General features: G+C 40.3%; 1 protein-coding gene across 1 annotated transcript in view; it reads left to right on the top strand.

Moving 5' to 3' along the window:
* Positions 1–16,806, top strand: part of LOC138268679 (myeloperoxidase-like) — a 54,536-nt gene that overhangs the window by 29,077 nt on the left and 8,653 nt on the right. Inside the window, exons 5-9 of the mRNA XM_069218568.1 lie at positions 811–1,017; positions 4,301–4,646; positions 9,112–9,272; positions 12,845–13,097; positions 14,858–15,028. Coding sequence (XP_069074669.1) covers positions 811–1,017; positions 4,301–4,646; positions 9,112–9,272; positions 12,845–13,097; positions 14,858–15,028 — 1,138 coding nt within the window. The remainder of the gene's footprint in view (positions 1–810; positions 1,018–4,300; positions 4,647–9,111; positions 9,273–12,844; positions 13,098–14,857; positions 15,029–16,806) is intronic.

Here is a 16,806-nt window from a genome sequence, read left to right as displayed (position 1 = left end):
GGGATTAACTTTGAGAAAATTCAGTCTGCTGTTTTATGCAATCATCTTTATGTGCTATTTGCCCTTATAGAAAACTGGTTTTCTTCATCGCTGGTTCCACAAGTTGAAAAGTGTAAAAAGGTATAGTCTTTCTTCAGCACCAGGGCAGAATTTACACATAAATTACCCAAAGTGTTAGATGGAGCATATACCTCACTAGGAACTGCATGAATCACCAATACCCAGCAAATTATATTTACTAGTTCTCTACAAATTTACATATGTGGAAAACAATAACAAATATTGTAAAAGAAATTCCAAGATTTAGAGAAATGATCTACTGGCAAAGATGTTGACCTTGGAATCTGGACTCCAGATTCTGGCTTTAGCAGTTGGCCATAGACTTGTATCAATTCTAAGGATGCCCTGCTATCTCCCTTCCTCATCTAGTAAGTGAATGTATGAAAATACGTTTTAAAAAACACCTGTCTGGTACAATTTCTATGTTCCCAACACCCTACTTTTCAGATCATAATTTCTCTAATCTGGTCTCATACGGACCTAAAACACAACAATCTTTTGCATTTATTACATCATCCAGAGCCTACGGTAAGTCATGATAATTGTGAGGCATGCTGTGGTAACAAACGACTAAATAAACTTTGATCATTACATAGGTATTATTTTACAAGTGATAAGAAGGGAGTGGTAAATTCAATGTTTATTTTACATACAGATCACTTCCTACTCAAATAGTCACTTGCTATGTGCATTGTTTTTGATGCATCTTCTAAAATCGTTTCTTCACGTCCCTTTTCTTGTTTTCCACAGGTCAGAGAAGTATCAAACAAGATTGTGGCCTCCCTTGACACGGTTGAGAGCGCAGATGTGGAGAGGTCACAGATCTTCATGGAGTGGGGCCAGTTTGTTACTCACGACACAGTGTTTTCGCAGCTCGGATTTTTAGAATGTGACCCCCAGAAGCTCTCCGGGGATCCGTGTAACAAAGAGAAACCCGAAAATAACTTCCCAATCATGGTAGGACATAGAACGAATTCCATGTCCTACATTATGAAGAGTTCACGGGACTAATATTTATTTTTTCATCACAATGTTGGGTCTTAGGAATTAAGCATCTACTTTTTGATAGTCTTCGTAGTCACACAGAAGTCTTCCTATAGGTTTACTGACGGTGTGGATGGATTTATTGAAAGTGCATTTGTTTATTGCTGGGACATTATTTTGCAGACAAATATGGGCATTTAATGGACTGTGGAATTGTGGAGACAGTGATAAACCATATTATCCTGAAGGGGCTTGGGGGTTTACCTGCATGGAGGGAACATTTTCCTAGGGTGCTATCCATTGGTGTAATTTCACACCACCAAGCAATCACATTATGTGACATTTTATTGGCCATACAGAGTCAAACTGTGTTGTGTTTTCTTATTGCCTCTCCTGGAGTCCAGGAAAAAAGAACTTTCTTGATCTTGTAAGTCCGATTCACAAACTCTTCCATAGGAAAATGTGAATTTTAAACTCACTTGCCTTCTCTTGAAATTATAAAAAATTCCAAGGGTCCTCCCTGGAAGCTGTAACAAGCACTCATGAGCCTAAAGATTTACAGATGTTATAGCAACTTTAAGTTTTTATATTCCTGGATATACACATAAATGTATTTACAAGCTTTAATTTTGTGACATTCCTTGCCCTTTTGCTAAACTACTGAAACTCTATTCATGAGTAAATCCATTTACTGTAGTGTATAAGGACATGATGCAGTCTGAAATGGAAATAATTCTGATTCCAGAGCAGGTTCTCATTCTGGAGGCCCAACAGTGTCCTGAGCACTGTGTCTTTTGTCTTCATTTACTTTTACTTGTACAGCCTCACCAGCTCTGCCCTGATAGCCGAGAAGCCTGACCTGTTTATCTTCCTTTCCAAAATATAATCAGACCCCAACCTCTGGATATCTCTGCTGTTGCAACATCTGAGTAGCATGACCATCTACACAGCAGAACGCGGAGGCTCCTGGCCTATAACCTGCTGCTGCTCTGCTCTCAGTTTTCTTTAGGTCTGGGTTTTAACACAGATCTCAAGCAGACCTGTTGTGTCTAATATACTTAGAGCTTTGTGTCCACCTCCTTCAACCAGTAGCATTTTTCATCCACTCTCTTTCAGCCATTGGCTTGAAACTTTATCAGCCACATCTTGGGCTAGGTAACAAGTATTTCACCCTAATGCTATTGGCTGTTTGGCTGGATCCAGTCGGCTCCAGTCGAGATCATCCAATGTAAAGAACACAGGGCTATTTTACATTTCAAAAGTAGACTCAGTGCATCAAACTTTTTTAATTCTGTTCTTTGTGTCATACCAGCATTCTCCATTAGAGCCAATACATGTTATTATTGTTTTGTACTACAGCAGCTTTTATCACTTTTGTCAGTGCTCAAATTTTAGCCTGATCCCATCAGGGCCGCTCTACTGGTTTTTCTCTTGGATATACCGAAACACCTCACCCAAGATGACATCCAGTCTTCAAAGACTGAGAGCCATCATGTAGTCAAGGGTACAAATGTGGCAAATCATCCCCCTCTCTTTCCCTTGTGTGTCGCTCTTTCGGCCTGTTCCTTCCTCCCTCCTACATATCACTTTTTCCCCCCTCTGTCGTTCCTTGTTACCATGCCCCCACCTCCATCACAATGCACCCTCTTCTGATACTTTTCCTTATTCCATCCTGCTCCTGGTGGCTTGCCAGTTGTGCCATGGAAACAAAAGAAGGACTATAGTAAAAGCTTCATTGCCAAGTGCCCCTCAGTTCATATAAAAATAAAAATGGTATTAAATGAAGCTTTTAATGTGTCGGATTTTAATTTCTTAGATTAATCTGTTTCTCTGTGCATTAGAACACAAAACCCAGAGTTTTGGACTTTGCCAATGCATATTTGTCTAATAATGAGATATTCCCCTCAAACTGGCATTATTATTGTAAAAGGCATGAATTCCAGCTAGAACATTTCCATTTCTGCTCTAGAAAAAGTTGAGCCGCAAAGAATTTCTGGACATGCGCATTAGTGGTTGACCTCAGCGCCTGGCCTTATGGAAAGACCCTGAGCTCAACCCACCTCAGGTGCATGGATGGCCATAGGACCTTCTGCCAGAGTCTGTTTCCAGTCCACCACCGTGTGCCTGTAACTGCTTCCCACAGCTTTAGTTCTTGTAAAGCACATTTGGCTATGCCTAAGATATATGTATGGCCATTACCCAATATGCACTGCAATGCGAGGCAAAAGGCCAGACCCTAAACCCAACCCCTGTGGATTGTCACCACCTGTGCACCCACTTGAAGGCTGTGCCCCTGCAGCCAACCGGCTCCAGATGACCACTCATGCAGCCCGTAGCCGAAGGTGTTGCGCAGTCGCTGTAAGCCGAAGGCCCTGCAGCCAACCCTCTGCAGACAACTAAACATTGTCTAAGCATTTATGGAGACAGGTTTGTTTTTGAGAAATGTGGTGGTCATTAAAAACCTTTTTTTGGCTTGTGGGAGTGTTTCAGAATTGGTGTTTTTATGATTTTTTTTATGGCGGTGTTTTGCAACTTTATTAGTAAATTATCACCTATACATTTTTACCTTTTTCACCTCTTGATGGAATTTGCTAAAGTGTTGTTCCATCATTTGATTCGTGACCTCAGTTTGAGAAGTTCCAGGATCTTCCTTGGCAGCTGTCTCAGCCAAACTCCATAATTGTTTCTTCAAACTAGCACATACTCTGTGATCTGTGTAGATGTCCTGCGCTTCACAAAATTGTGGCTGCACCTGCTGTTGCTATGAGACTGGCTCTGTTTGATGTTTACTTCATAATTATGGATTTGCAACATTTACCACATAATTTACATAATTGGTAGATTTCAATAGAAATATTATGCCTTAATAAAACAGAGCAAATTAATACTGCAGAAGATTGTGCTCCATCATGCCACTGTATTTGGCTTTGTCTTGCTTCAATTTAGACAATTTTGCCACATAATTTGGTCCTCCGTTACTGTATAATCTTAGTTCCTCTGTCAGTGGCAATCTCTGCGGGGTGGTTTAGGGAGCAGAGTAGTCATTATGATGACAACACATTTTATTTGCAGAGGATTGTACATTATTTTTCATATTTCACAGCTCCATGTGAAAAATGGGTTTTACAGCTCTGTATTTGTGCAATAAAAGAATGTAGGTTTGTTGACAGCAGGAGCTGAGTAATGTCTGGGTGGCTGAAGCATAATTTCTGACAGTGATTGACAGACGACTTCTGTTTGTTCTCTGTGTTGGCAGCTTCCGCCCGACGACCCAACGGCACAGAAACGTGGCAAGTGTATGTCATTCGTCCGCATTGCCCCAGCCTGCACACGTGAGGCCCGGGAGCAGGCCAACATTGTGACATCATTTCTGGACGCCAGTGCCGTCTATGGGAGTCAGGATTGTTACGCAAAGATGCTAAGGGACAACACAAACGACCTGGGCCTTCTCGCAGTAAACAAGCGCTTTAAAGATGGAAGCCGCGATTTTTTACCCTTCGATGTTGATGTAGTGGACATGTGTGACCCCACCGTGTTCTGTTTCCGCAAAGATCCATGTCCGCTAGTCAACACCACCTACAACATACCGTGTTTTTTGCCAGGTAAGTAACATTTTAGACTACCATGAAGTAAGTGACAGTGGACACGTCTGTGACCAATTGCTTGCAAGGAATGGTATACATCATGATGTATAGGTAGCATTTTGAGGTAAACACCAGATTTCATCAGTTGGAAGCCACAAAATATGCTCCAGAACTTTTTTTTAAATTACATTCTTGGAAGGGAAAGGAGTGCAGGAGGGGCATGATAAAAACACATTTTTTGTTAAATGCTTTTGTTGCAAACTCTTATTATAGAATGTTGGCAAATAAACACTAGCTGGTCTTTCACTATTTTTCACTTTGCATATCGCATTTGCTTTCAAATTATTAAAGTAGAATACTATATTTACAAGGTGAATTTGATAAATTAAGGATGTGACAGTTTTCTTCATATGAAAGAGAAAAGTGGTTCGAAGAGTATACCATTCTCCTGTCACACTTATGTATCACAATGTAGTTATTAAAATCATTACATATCCCTCACTAATTGAATAAAGTACATATCCAAAATGTTATTTGACTTTGATTCCAAAATATTATCTGCCTTGAAGGTTATGGCCAGACTCATATTCTCTAGACACCCACTCACAATCCTTATTGCAGAATGACAATGTTGTAAAAAAATGTTACACTGCCCCCAGGTCTTTGTGTGTAAATATATGTATATAATCCATTATCAGCAAAATCTGGCGACGTGGGAGTTGTATTCCCCTGGCGGATTAAGACCGCTGCCACCGCCAGGCCATTGGCTGGCCTAAAAGTGGCGGTCCGGGCAGTCTAACCGTGATTCTTTCGCCACAATTGTAATGTGGAGGTCAGACCGCCACTTTGGCGGCGGTCCGACCACCACCGCGAGTGTGGCAGTCCTAAGACTGCCACACTCGTAATGAAAGCCTAAGAGAGTTCTGCTTTGTTGTACCCGGAACCTACATTTCAAATATGACCATTCACATATAAATCAATTCATTTTACAAACCTACATTCCTCTTAAAGAACAATATATCAGATTTTTATTACCCTGTTAATTGCAGTGATTCACTAGCAGTTCATGGGCAGACCCATAGTGGTCCACTGTGCCCCTTCACCCTTCATGTATCCAAAGCAAGAATACACCTATATGGGCTTCAGGGACATATATTTACAAAGAGCACACTCTATGATAGTATTGTCACAGTGGTTATCAAAAGTTATGGATGTATTTTCCACCCAACCCATCAATCTAGATGTTTACCTCTAGATGGCACAAATTATTTATATCTAAATATTTTGAATACTGACTCCAGGTGTTATACATTGATGCACCATTTCATTTAACAATATCGTTTTTGTAGAAATCCCTGGTGAGGCCATTAGAGGAAAGATTTAGGTACCTTGGTACAGAAGTCACTAAATTCAAGGAACGGTTTATGGACCCCATTTATCAGAGGGTCTTAGAAGCTTTTATATAAGATGCACATAGGTGTCACCAACTCCTGATTCTGATGTTGATGTTGGCCATCTTTAAAATGATAATGCTACAAAAATGGTCATATGTGCTTCAAAACACTTCCCATCTGGTCCAGGACACCTTCTTCCAGCAGACCAAACCAGTGTTTTGGTACTACTATGTGGTGGGAGTGGGTCATTGAGAATCGAACTAGCCACCCAATAAGAACAATTTGCAATCGGGGTATTGCACAACCTCAATACTTCCAGAAGAGAGGTTGAAAAAACAGTAGATGAGAAAATTGATACAAGATCACAACCTCTATAGAATGGCAGAGGAGGCTTATGAAAGAGACACACCAATGGGTGGATGCTATAGTGAAAGACGTACTCTGCCTCTAGGAGTTCCGGAGTTGGATACCATAGATATATCTAAATTGTGGGGCCTATGTGACAAATAGATGGGTATCTGGCTTTTCAAAAACTAAAAGGAAGAATATGGCATGTCTCTTTCAAAGAAATGTAGATACGTCCAACTCTAAAATGCAGTGATGATGTGCTCAGTAGACTGGAGACACCTGCTGTAGACAGCCCTGCCAAAATGCAGGTTGTTATAGGAAGGACCAATTAAGGAAGCAATACAAACTATTATAAAACATTAAAAAATAATGTTCCTGACTGCCTACAGCACCACTGAGAAAACAACTGGAGCCAGATTATTTTAACTGGAGGACACATATGCACCGGAGGCAGATAATTATACAGACTTACCTACAACTAATTCAACTTAAGATTCTGCATTCGACATACTGCAATAAATGCAGACTGTTTAAAATGGGTATGCCCATAATTTGCGCTGTGTACCAATACATCTTACGGGTGATTTTTTAAAACTGTTGGTTTTCTAAAGATTTCCACCAATAGTTGTTCTCCATTATTAAGAATTCACAGATCCAAAAACTAAATTCTGTGAATAATTAATTTCAAATTGACACTCAATAAACTCTTATCAAAGTTAATCACTCCAGTCTATAGTACACTTCCAAATGAAAAGAAATGGCAGTATAACTTCACTGTCCAAAAATATATTGATAATATTGTGGTGCATTATTGTGAATAAATTTTGATTCAAAGTCATCCATATAAAAGTTTAAACATATAGGTGGTCATTAAGAGTTTGGCGGGCAGCGGAGGCCGCCCGCTAAACTCTTCCCACCCTCAGACCAGCTGTGCGGGCTGAACCCTGCTGGCCCTAATAGGACTTTACCGCAGTGTTTCCGCACACCAGCCCTGCGGTGAACAGGGCCTTAACATTGACACCCGGTGCAGCAGCACCTGTTGCGCATTCCACTGCCCGTAATTCGGGCAGTGGAATTCGCAATGGAGTTGTGCATGGGAGCCCCCAAGTCCGCCAACCTTTCTATGGCAGTGTGAACTGCTGTGGAAAGGCTGGCAGCTGGAGACTCCTAATCCCCAGGGCCGTGCTGCAAGCAGCGCTGCCCTGGAGCTTGAGAAACCATGGGACTGCCAGGCTGCTGGCTTGCGGGAGCCTGGCGGTGTGGGTGGTCCTACTGTGGCGGTTTTGCCACGGTCATAATGTGGTGGTCCCACCACCAGCCTGTTGGCGGTGGGGCCGCCACCACGAGTCTGTCGATCATGCAACCACCAGACTCGTAATGACCACCATAGTTTTTCCTTATTAGTATTCAGGGAATCCTAATTTGTATGCAATCAAGAATTTAAGTGACAATTGGGATTACAAACAGTGTGGAAGCGTTGCACATCCAGTTTCTAGTCCCTGCACAGATATTGGCAGGAAAAACCCTTCAACCTAAGCATGGGAAAACATGCCGGCAAATAGAGAAATGTATACAGGAATCAATGTCCAAACACCTAGCCTGCTCTGGGGAAGCCTCAGAAAAGTGCTGTGATAACTGGACCCAAAATTACTTTACACCTAAGATTAGGCCATTTTCAGTGCAGTCTTCTTTCAATAGTTTGCTGTCCATTTCATGAGTGCCTTTTCAATTTTATTTGAGGCGAATCGAAAATAAAGTATGCTGGATCCTACTGTGGTGAAGGGTTACTATTCAAATGGCAGTGCAAGACTTCTATCAACTCTTTGGAGTTAGAGGTGGGCTTGAAATCCAAAATCACCTTTATCTGAATTTTTGAAGTGTTGCTCGTCAACAATGCGAGTGTTGTTAATTGTAGTTGAAATCAATGTATATATCACTACAAATTATATGTTGGGAGTGTCAGGTGGAATTGAATCCAGGATATGGTTCAGTCTTCAAAGAATGACCCATAGGCAGTGCTGTAGGTCCACAACGTCACTTTCCATCTTGGATTTTCCAAGCATTTAGGGGAAAAGTTTTTATAAACTATCAGTAGTAGTGGTGAAGACCAGAGTAGAAGACTGGTATTCAACCTGCACACTGGCTAGATTAGGATGCATAGGTCTCTGGCTTCCAGGTTGAAGGAAGTCTTAGTAGCAAGCAGGCTGTATCGGACCAGAAAGGCCTTTTACTTCCTCAGACACACTTAGAGCCACTGGCAACAGCCTCATAGAACATCTTGGATCTGTAGGAGAAAAGTTCAGCAGCAGTACCTTTACCGGCAAAGATAGTCTGAAAATGTACACCAGTATGTTTGTTTGGGTGGACTGTATGAGGCCCATCCTCATCCAAGATATTCCTAGATCAGGACATAGAATTGCAGACCTACTTGTAAAGTATATGGCGACTCAAGTGTGCCATTTCACAGGCAGAATCAATCCCAAGCCAAGGCTTTTATTTCCAGTTAGCAGGGAGAAGAGGCATTCATAAACTATTTATAAACCGTTAACAAACCACAAGTGCTTTGGAAGTTCATGTAGACTACTGAGGACCCAACCAATTGGGGCCAATCCTCCAGTGGTCCCCCATATCCATATAATTGATGCATACTATGCTGCTTGCTATTTATATTTAATATCCTTTGGACTCAGTGGATACAGGTGCCAATGAATCACTTTAACTGTGGTTTCTTCTTTTGTAAGGTGACAGACGGGGCAATCAAAATTTGCCTTACATGACCATCAACACATTGTTTGTGCGAGAGCACAACCGGCTGGCAAGGGAACTAAAGAAGTTAAACCCAGATTGGAATGGGGAAAAACTTTATCAGGAGGCACGGAAGATTGTGGGAGCTTTGATGCAGGTAATGCTTTTAGTCCTGGTTTCCTCCATCCTATCCCATGTGTATGAAAATCTGTTTGTGGTGGTGCCTGTGCTGAAGTGTCTAAAAGCGTAGAGGGCAAACGTGTGTTTAAGAGAGAGAGAGAGAGAGTGTGTGTGAGTGATTTGCTGGCTATTGCCATCATGTACTATGGTTTTCAGTTCATCTTAGCGTGACCACCCCACTGTAGGTCATTACGAACACTGTCTCCAGTAATGACATTTTCAATAACTAATCACTGATGCCAAGTGTGGTAATTTAATTAGGTCACTGGAAATAAACAAGACTATTACACCTAGAATGAATAAGGATATCCCACAACCACCCAGGACTGGCTGCAATGCCTATAATGACCTGGAGGAAAGTGGTCACCCTGGTACTATCCTCACTTCATGATTGATCCCTAGGGCTTGTTTTTAGTTAAGAGTATCTTGAAAATGCCACAGTTAATGAAACTTGAATGTAATGTTTGGTTTATGGTGGCCTAATACTCTCTCCAGAGGATGTGTACAGTTTAGAACTAAGACAGCAAAAGGGGTAAGTTCCCTTTGGCAGACACATTGCATCTGCAAAACATGGAATGCAAAATGTGTTCCACCTCTACACACTTTACTATCACATGGACAAAAAAAAAAAATCGACCTTCAGAAAGGTTGCTTTCATTTTGTGAGCCGTACCCCGGTCTAAGATGGGTAACATGCAGTCAGGTCTAAGGACAATGTGGAGATAAGTGTGTACTTACATTAACAATGTAGTACATGCAGTATTTTTGTAGGTAGGTGATTCAACCGCATTATGGTATACAACTGCCTACAAGGATTGCTTTCATGAATTTTCCTGTGGTCTAAACAGCTTAACCCAGTCTGATATTTAAAATAAGGGAGAAAGACCTAGGGACTGGAAGCCATTCTGCCAGGGGAATGGAAGCCATTATACTGAAGTAAATCAATTTTCTTTAACTTTAAAAAATTGCTGTGAGTATTTGGGTCTAGTATATGATATGACTGTGGGGCCTTTTCATGTAGTGCACTCGCAAACACCATCTTGGGACCAGGCAGTTAGTGGCAAAATGTATGCGGTGGCTACCAACTTTGTGGTTTGGGCCCTTCCCGCTTTGATGGCCCTGGTGCTGTTCTAGGGGGCCAGCTGACTGACCCTTAGAGTCACTGCTTCGATCTTCAGCTGAGAACCAACATTCCCTGAGACAGGAGCCCCAGACAGGATCCAAATTTTAGTAAACAAACGTGCAGCAGGTGCAGTCCTACCAATGGTGCAGCCTCCTTGTGTGCACTTCCAATACCAGCAAGATGGTCTTTCTCCGTTTCTTACTCCAAATTTACGGTGTACTGAGGGGCAGGGTACCAGGGCTGCCATATTTATCTAAGGAAAGATCCCCGAGGGGCCACATGGTCACTAGCCAATGGGTTAATAGGATCCCTCCTCTCTGGTGACCTGTTTACTGCAATGTGCGGCATCTAGCTATCCCAAAGTACAACATTCTTGCCCTTTTTAAGATGGCACAACCTTTCTTCAGTTGCCAGGACCTTGGTAACCGACCCCAGAGGTGTGGCTACCTAATGGCCACTGGAAAACCAGTTTGGGGACAGGTTTTCCCTCTCTGTCCCTGACTCCAACTTGTCTACAAGAACAAAAGGCAGCCTGCTTCACAGTGCCCATTCTTCATTCTCCAATTGCCTGTCAATGGCGACTTCCCCTTTGAAGCTCACCTTTTGGACTAACACCCAAGTGGCCATCCTGGGGGGGGGAGGGGAGGGGAGTCACACCTCAATCTGTGGCAATTGCTTTTGTTTCTAAGCCTCTGAGTCATTCACACATCTCCCCAGGCAGGCAGAAAGCTGTCTGTGTGTGAGTGCCTTTGTGAGGCCATTGGACAAGCTTGGGCACAGAGCGGCAACTTCCTAAAAGTTGCTTAACTTTAAAAGTAACATAATTCATTTCCCACCTTAAAAATACCCAGTTAGGTAGTTCCATTCAGAAGTCAGCAGGCTGGTGTGCCAGCCAGTAAATAACCCTGTGTTAGCCAAGGGGGCTACTAACATTTCCACAGCAAAATATCACTTTCGAAGTGTTGCCGTTAAGACATAGGAAAAATATATGTCCTACTTAATAATATACAGCTCCCTGCCCTAGAGCTCTATAGGCCTCCCTCACATATGTCATTAAGGAAGTGGTGGCTTTGCCATAAGTTTTAAATGTCAAAGTCGAACTAGCAGTGTATGCACTGCTCTTTCCATCTGTAGTGGCTGACCAGATCCATTTTGTCCCTGGATACACTCAGGTTGGCACAAATAGTGCTGCAGCCCCGGGAGGATACTCTGCCATCCATGGTCTTGTTACCTGGGTACCATATACTAGGGACCTATAAATACATTGGACAACTAAATTGGACCCCCAATTCAACATATCTTTTGCAGTGGATCAGAACACTAGCAATGGGGTCTGGTTGACAGGCTTCAGTACACTCTCAAAGTCAAAAAACTAGCAGCTAGTAGTCCAAATGGTGCAAAAAGTGGAGGGAAACCTGCAAAAAGCCAGTTTCCTTACAATTGCTTTTTAGATTCAAATGAAATACATACAGAACAAAATGTATCATATTTTAAAAAAACAGCATAAAATGGCATAAAAATCTTTAGTAAATCTTGTCTAATATTTCTGACAATAAGAGAAAAATAAACGAACATTGAAAAAGAAACATCACTTTGTTGTGCAAGAGTACACAATTTATTTTTGTAACTGTATTTATTGTCCTTTTCATCAATGTAACAGCAGACAAAAACGTTAATCAAACATAGCTCAGCTTAGCAATCGTGCACCACATATTTCCTAGATCTCGGAGAATGGGGATGACAAGAGTACACAGTTTTTAAAACTACCCTGAACATTCCCTTAAAATCTGCCAAAAACAAAGAAAGTGAGAGAAGTATTCAAGATAGTCAATAATTGAAATTGTTCTTTCAATAGACATATACCTGATGCAAGTAAGATTGGTTTTAAAAAGTCATCTCTGTACCAAATTCAAAGGGCAAATGAATAGCATATGTAACAACACAGATTGCCTCATTCTGCAGCTACATCAGCCGTTGGAAATCAAGGGTTCACTTTATTTTCTCCCATTCCTTTATATTGTAAGAGCACTTTCATTTTCAATAGCATATGTCTAAGATTAGAATCAAAATGAAAGTCAGATACTCATTATATTGCATATCCACCACTGGTAGCTAATAACTGTTTAATTGATTGATTGATTGATTGGTTAACATGACATTATTTATATAGAACCACTAACCCATAGAGTCTCTTGGCACTGGTCTATAACTGTCTAACCAAACAAACATGATTTCAGCTTACATCAGAACTTGAGGAGTCAGGAAGACCACTTGATGTTGAATTGTAGAGCATTCCATAACCTGGGGCCCTGAAGAAAGAACAACTACCCTGTGTTTAGTGGTTGTACTATGAGACCTCAAAGAAGACAGTGCTTGATTAAACCAAATGAATTACATGGCCATTAAACTTTGGCTTCTCCATTTTAGGTGATAACCTATAAAGAGTACCTCCCACTTGTCCTTGGAGACTGGATGGACATTGAAATCACGCCTTACAGCAATTACAATGAAAATGTGGACCCCAGAACCTCCACAGGTTTTGTTATTGCCTTTCGTTTCGCCCATACAACCATCGTACCCTATGTGTTCCGTTTAGACAGCAAGTACAAACCTTTTGGTCCAGATTTTAAAATACCTTTCCATCACACCTTTTTTGCTACATGGAAACTTGTTAAGGAAGGTAAGAATCTTTTTTTTTCTTCTCAGTAGAGTTCATATGAATCTGTTCCAATATGAAATTCATAGGTCCTTTATCTGTATTTATGTCTCCAAACCAATACACTTTAATGAACAGAGGTCACTTAGCTTTGGCTTACCAGAATGAACAAACTTCAGTGAAGTGTGGTTGCCACTGAAATCCTTTAAAGACACTTTCTCAGTAGGTGATGAAATTCCATAAGGTCAGATTTTCATGTTGGGACTCATATCCCTTAGTAGGCCACTTACGGAAAGTGGAACATCTTTATTTATGAATACAAATAATGGTACTTTTGATTAGCATCAGATGAAAGCATGTAACATTTACTTATTTGCATACTCCAAAGAATTCACTGAAAAGTGTTTTGTTATAGATGAGGGCCTGTGTATGAATGCACTTCATATGTAGATGTGCAGCAATGCAGGTAAGTCCTTATCTGTACCCGTGACCCACAGTAAACGTTCTGAAACTACAGGTGGTTGAGAAGTGTATCCAGCACATCAAAGACTAGCAACAATGTTAAAGTTAGTGAACTTATCAAAAATATTAGACAGTTGTGTTCACTTCATGGGACACATATCAAGAATTGTTCTCTATTATGAATACTGCAACTGGAATATCATGCCCTTTTCTGGTTGCGGCAAATAGATTACTATGTGTAGACCACAAATTAGCATCCAGAGCTCTGCAGCTTAACAATTCAATAGAATAGGATAAGGTTTGATTCTGATCTGTTCTTCCATTCTTCGCTTCGGTAATGCCAATGAGTTGATCTGCCAAGTTGCGCTCCCTAGTTCTGTCAATAAAGTAACCAGGTACACTCTGTGGGTCCAACCAGTGCAACCAAACTGTCTCCTTAGATGGTGAAGAGAATCACATGAGAAGCATAATGGACTGCAGTATGATCATGTAAAGTTCTGTAGGTCGTTTGTGCAGGGACATTTTATCCAGTTCTGCTGTTGCCACAAAGTATTTTATTTAGTTCTTATAGGCACATCTAAGTATCATTCCAGCTTACATCTTAAGTATCCTGTCCAGTTGGGGTGCCAGTTACGAAATGTGATTATGAGCCACCCTAGGTAACTATCACCACTTGAGGGCATTGTGTGCAACTACTTACATAGATGTGTTATACAGAGGTCAATATAATTATACATTTAAACTAAAAGCTGCTTACATATTTATGGGATAAATGAAAAAAATGGTTTAGCAGAGTATTAGGACAGAAGAAATTTACCTGTAATGTTGTTTGTCAAGCTTTAGAAGGCCGTCTTTTAGGACAATTTTGAATGTTGCAAGTAATAAAATGGAATGCAAGTCAGAGGCGGCCTCAAAATGCTTATAATTAAGTTGTCCAGTATAGACCCACGAGGGAAGGGTCTAAACTAGATTTTCAAGATAACCACTGACTACATAAATGAAATTAATTATAGAAAACTTTATCTTATGTGAGTAAGCTGAAAATCAGCCAGAAGTCTGTCCATGAATTCACAATCCCTTCTATTCAGAATGTATTTCTTGACAATTTAGAATTTTCTCTGTGTTTTTAGATTACCACGACTAAGCGAAACATAGGTTCACATCCTGTAAGTCACTAGGTTCAGGAGGTTCAGCTAAGTTTGCGAAAGATCTTCAGGCCTAATCCTGGTGTGTGTTTTCATAATAATATCTTTAGATTATCTGATGTTTTTTCTCTTGTTGTTCTTAACCCTAACTCACTAGAACCTGTGATCTAATTACAGGTGGGATTGATCCGCTACTTAGGGGCCTTCTGATTAATTATGCCAAGTTAATGGAACAGGAGAACATGATGTCAGATGAGGTCCGTGAAAAACTCTTCCAAATACCTAAGAGCGTTGGACTAGACTTGGCTTCTATAGATCTTCAGCGAGGAAGGGACCTGGGCCTTCCGAGTAAGTCCTGGCTTTTCTAGCGATATAACCACCTCTTTCTATCTTTTTGTCTATATTTCCACAACAATATTGTAGTATATCGCCTCTCAGGATGAAGAAAGACAGTCAATTTATTCCAATCAATGGCTTCGATTCTTCCTCTTCGACTTTATTACCATTAACATATACTATGTTTACTGCAAGATCTGTAGACCGTACTTGGAATTTACACAATTTTCTGCACATTCCTGTAACCACCACCCCCTTTACCCACAGCTTTTCTCAAATGTTTGCATTTATAAACAGCTTTCATAGCCATGGCTACCTAAACCTCTCACACTTTTCTGATGTTCTTCTGTTTCTTGCATCAGATGCAGGGCTTAATTTATGCCGATACTTGTGAAAGGCACCAACCTATTTTTGGTGCTGGGAATTATTCTTCATTGACAGGCTTTGAGCAAGAAAAAGAAAAATGTGAACGGAAGATAGAATATATACTTACCAAATGTTTTCCTTTGGAGCCCACCCCTGATGCTTCCGAATAACCGCAGTGTTGTTAAACATCATGGCAACCCATACCATAATTTCACCTAATGCTTATGTCTTTATCTCACTCTTGCATTCCGATCCTTCCATTCTCTCTTTCTTACTGTCTTCCTACTTTTCCCTACCTTTACTTCCTCTTGCGCTCTCTCTCCCTTCCTCAAGTCTGAAGATAAAAAAGGTCCTTGTCACAAAAATTATTGCAGGTGCCCACCGCAGCAAACAATAAACACTAAGATGTCTATTCAGAAACTGAATACCTGAAGTAACACTACAGTAGTACTACTCACATAATAAATGCTAAAAATGCTGTTCACTTACCAATTAGGGGGGACCTCCGTCTGTCCCATCACTTCTGTCCAGAGATCTTAAGATGTGCAAACCTATGTTTTCTAAGTAAACTTGGGCTGGACAAATCCAGTGGCGGGAAAATATGGAACTACCGAATGGGAGGTGTTTACAGAAGAGTTAGGTTGGGTTTAGGGAGGGACACACTACTTAAAATACCCTCCCTCAAACGGTAAGCCCATACACAACTAAAGTAACTACATCTCTAGAGGTTACAAAACAGTGGTAATTGTTTTCCAATTCATCCTTAGAGTAAGTCAGGCATCACACAAGGCCCTCACTGATACTGCAACACACTCCCATTAAAAATAATCAAGACAGGGACTTAACACCTCATCTGAAATAAAGATAAATAACTACAAGTTATTTCAACTTTTAAATGTATATATATTTTGTTTAATGTTAGAACTATATATTACTACAATTGAAAATTGTTTTCTTATATTAAATTGTGGCACAAAACTTAATTTTAAACAAAATTATAATTTTCAACTCCAGTTAAACTATTCCAATTTTTTAATTGGATTCTACAATTATCTTCTAACAACAATTAATAAATATTCAGTAGAAAATAATATGTTACTGTAGTAGGGATTTTTTAACTTAAATTATTCTTTCAAAATAGTTATAAATTAAATAGATATCTTTTTATTCATGAATTAATTACAGAATTTTAATATAATGAACTCGTTTTTATCTTACTAGTTGAGCGTTTATATTACATTTTCAAAATTATTTTACATTTATATTTTATATTAAAATACTTGTATTCATTTTGTTAAAGAATAATAAAGTTCATTGTTTTTCCCTGTACTTTTCAGCAGGGAGATCTCTGCCACAGTGGCAGAGACCTCTACATGTGAAAAGTTACTAGTAGATCCTGTTGTATCTATAGTAGAAAATGGTGA

This window comes from Pleurodeles waltl, chromosome 12 (genome assembly GCF_031143425.1).
Source record: "Pleurodeles waltl isolate 20211129_DDA chromosome 12, aPleWal1.hap1.20221129, whole genome shotgun sequence".
Taxonomy (NCBI): domain Eukaryota; kingdom Metazoa; phylum Chordata; class Amphibia; order Caudata; family Salamandridae; genus Pleurodeles; species Pleurodeles waltl.
This window is presented reverse-complemented; position numbering and strand designations above follow the sequence as displayed.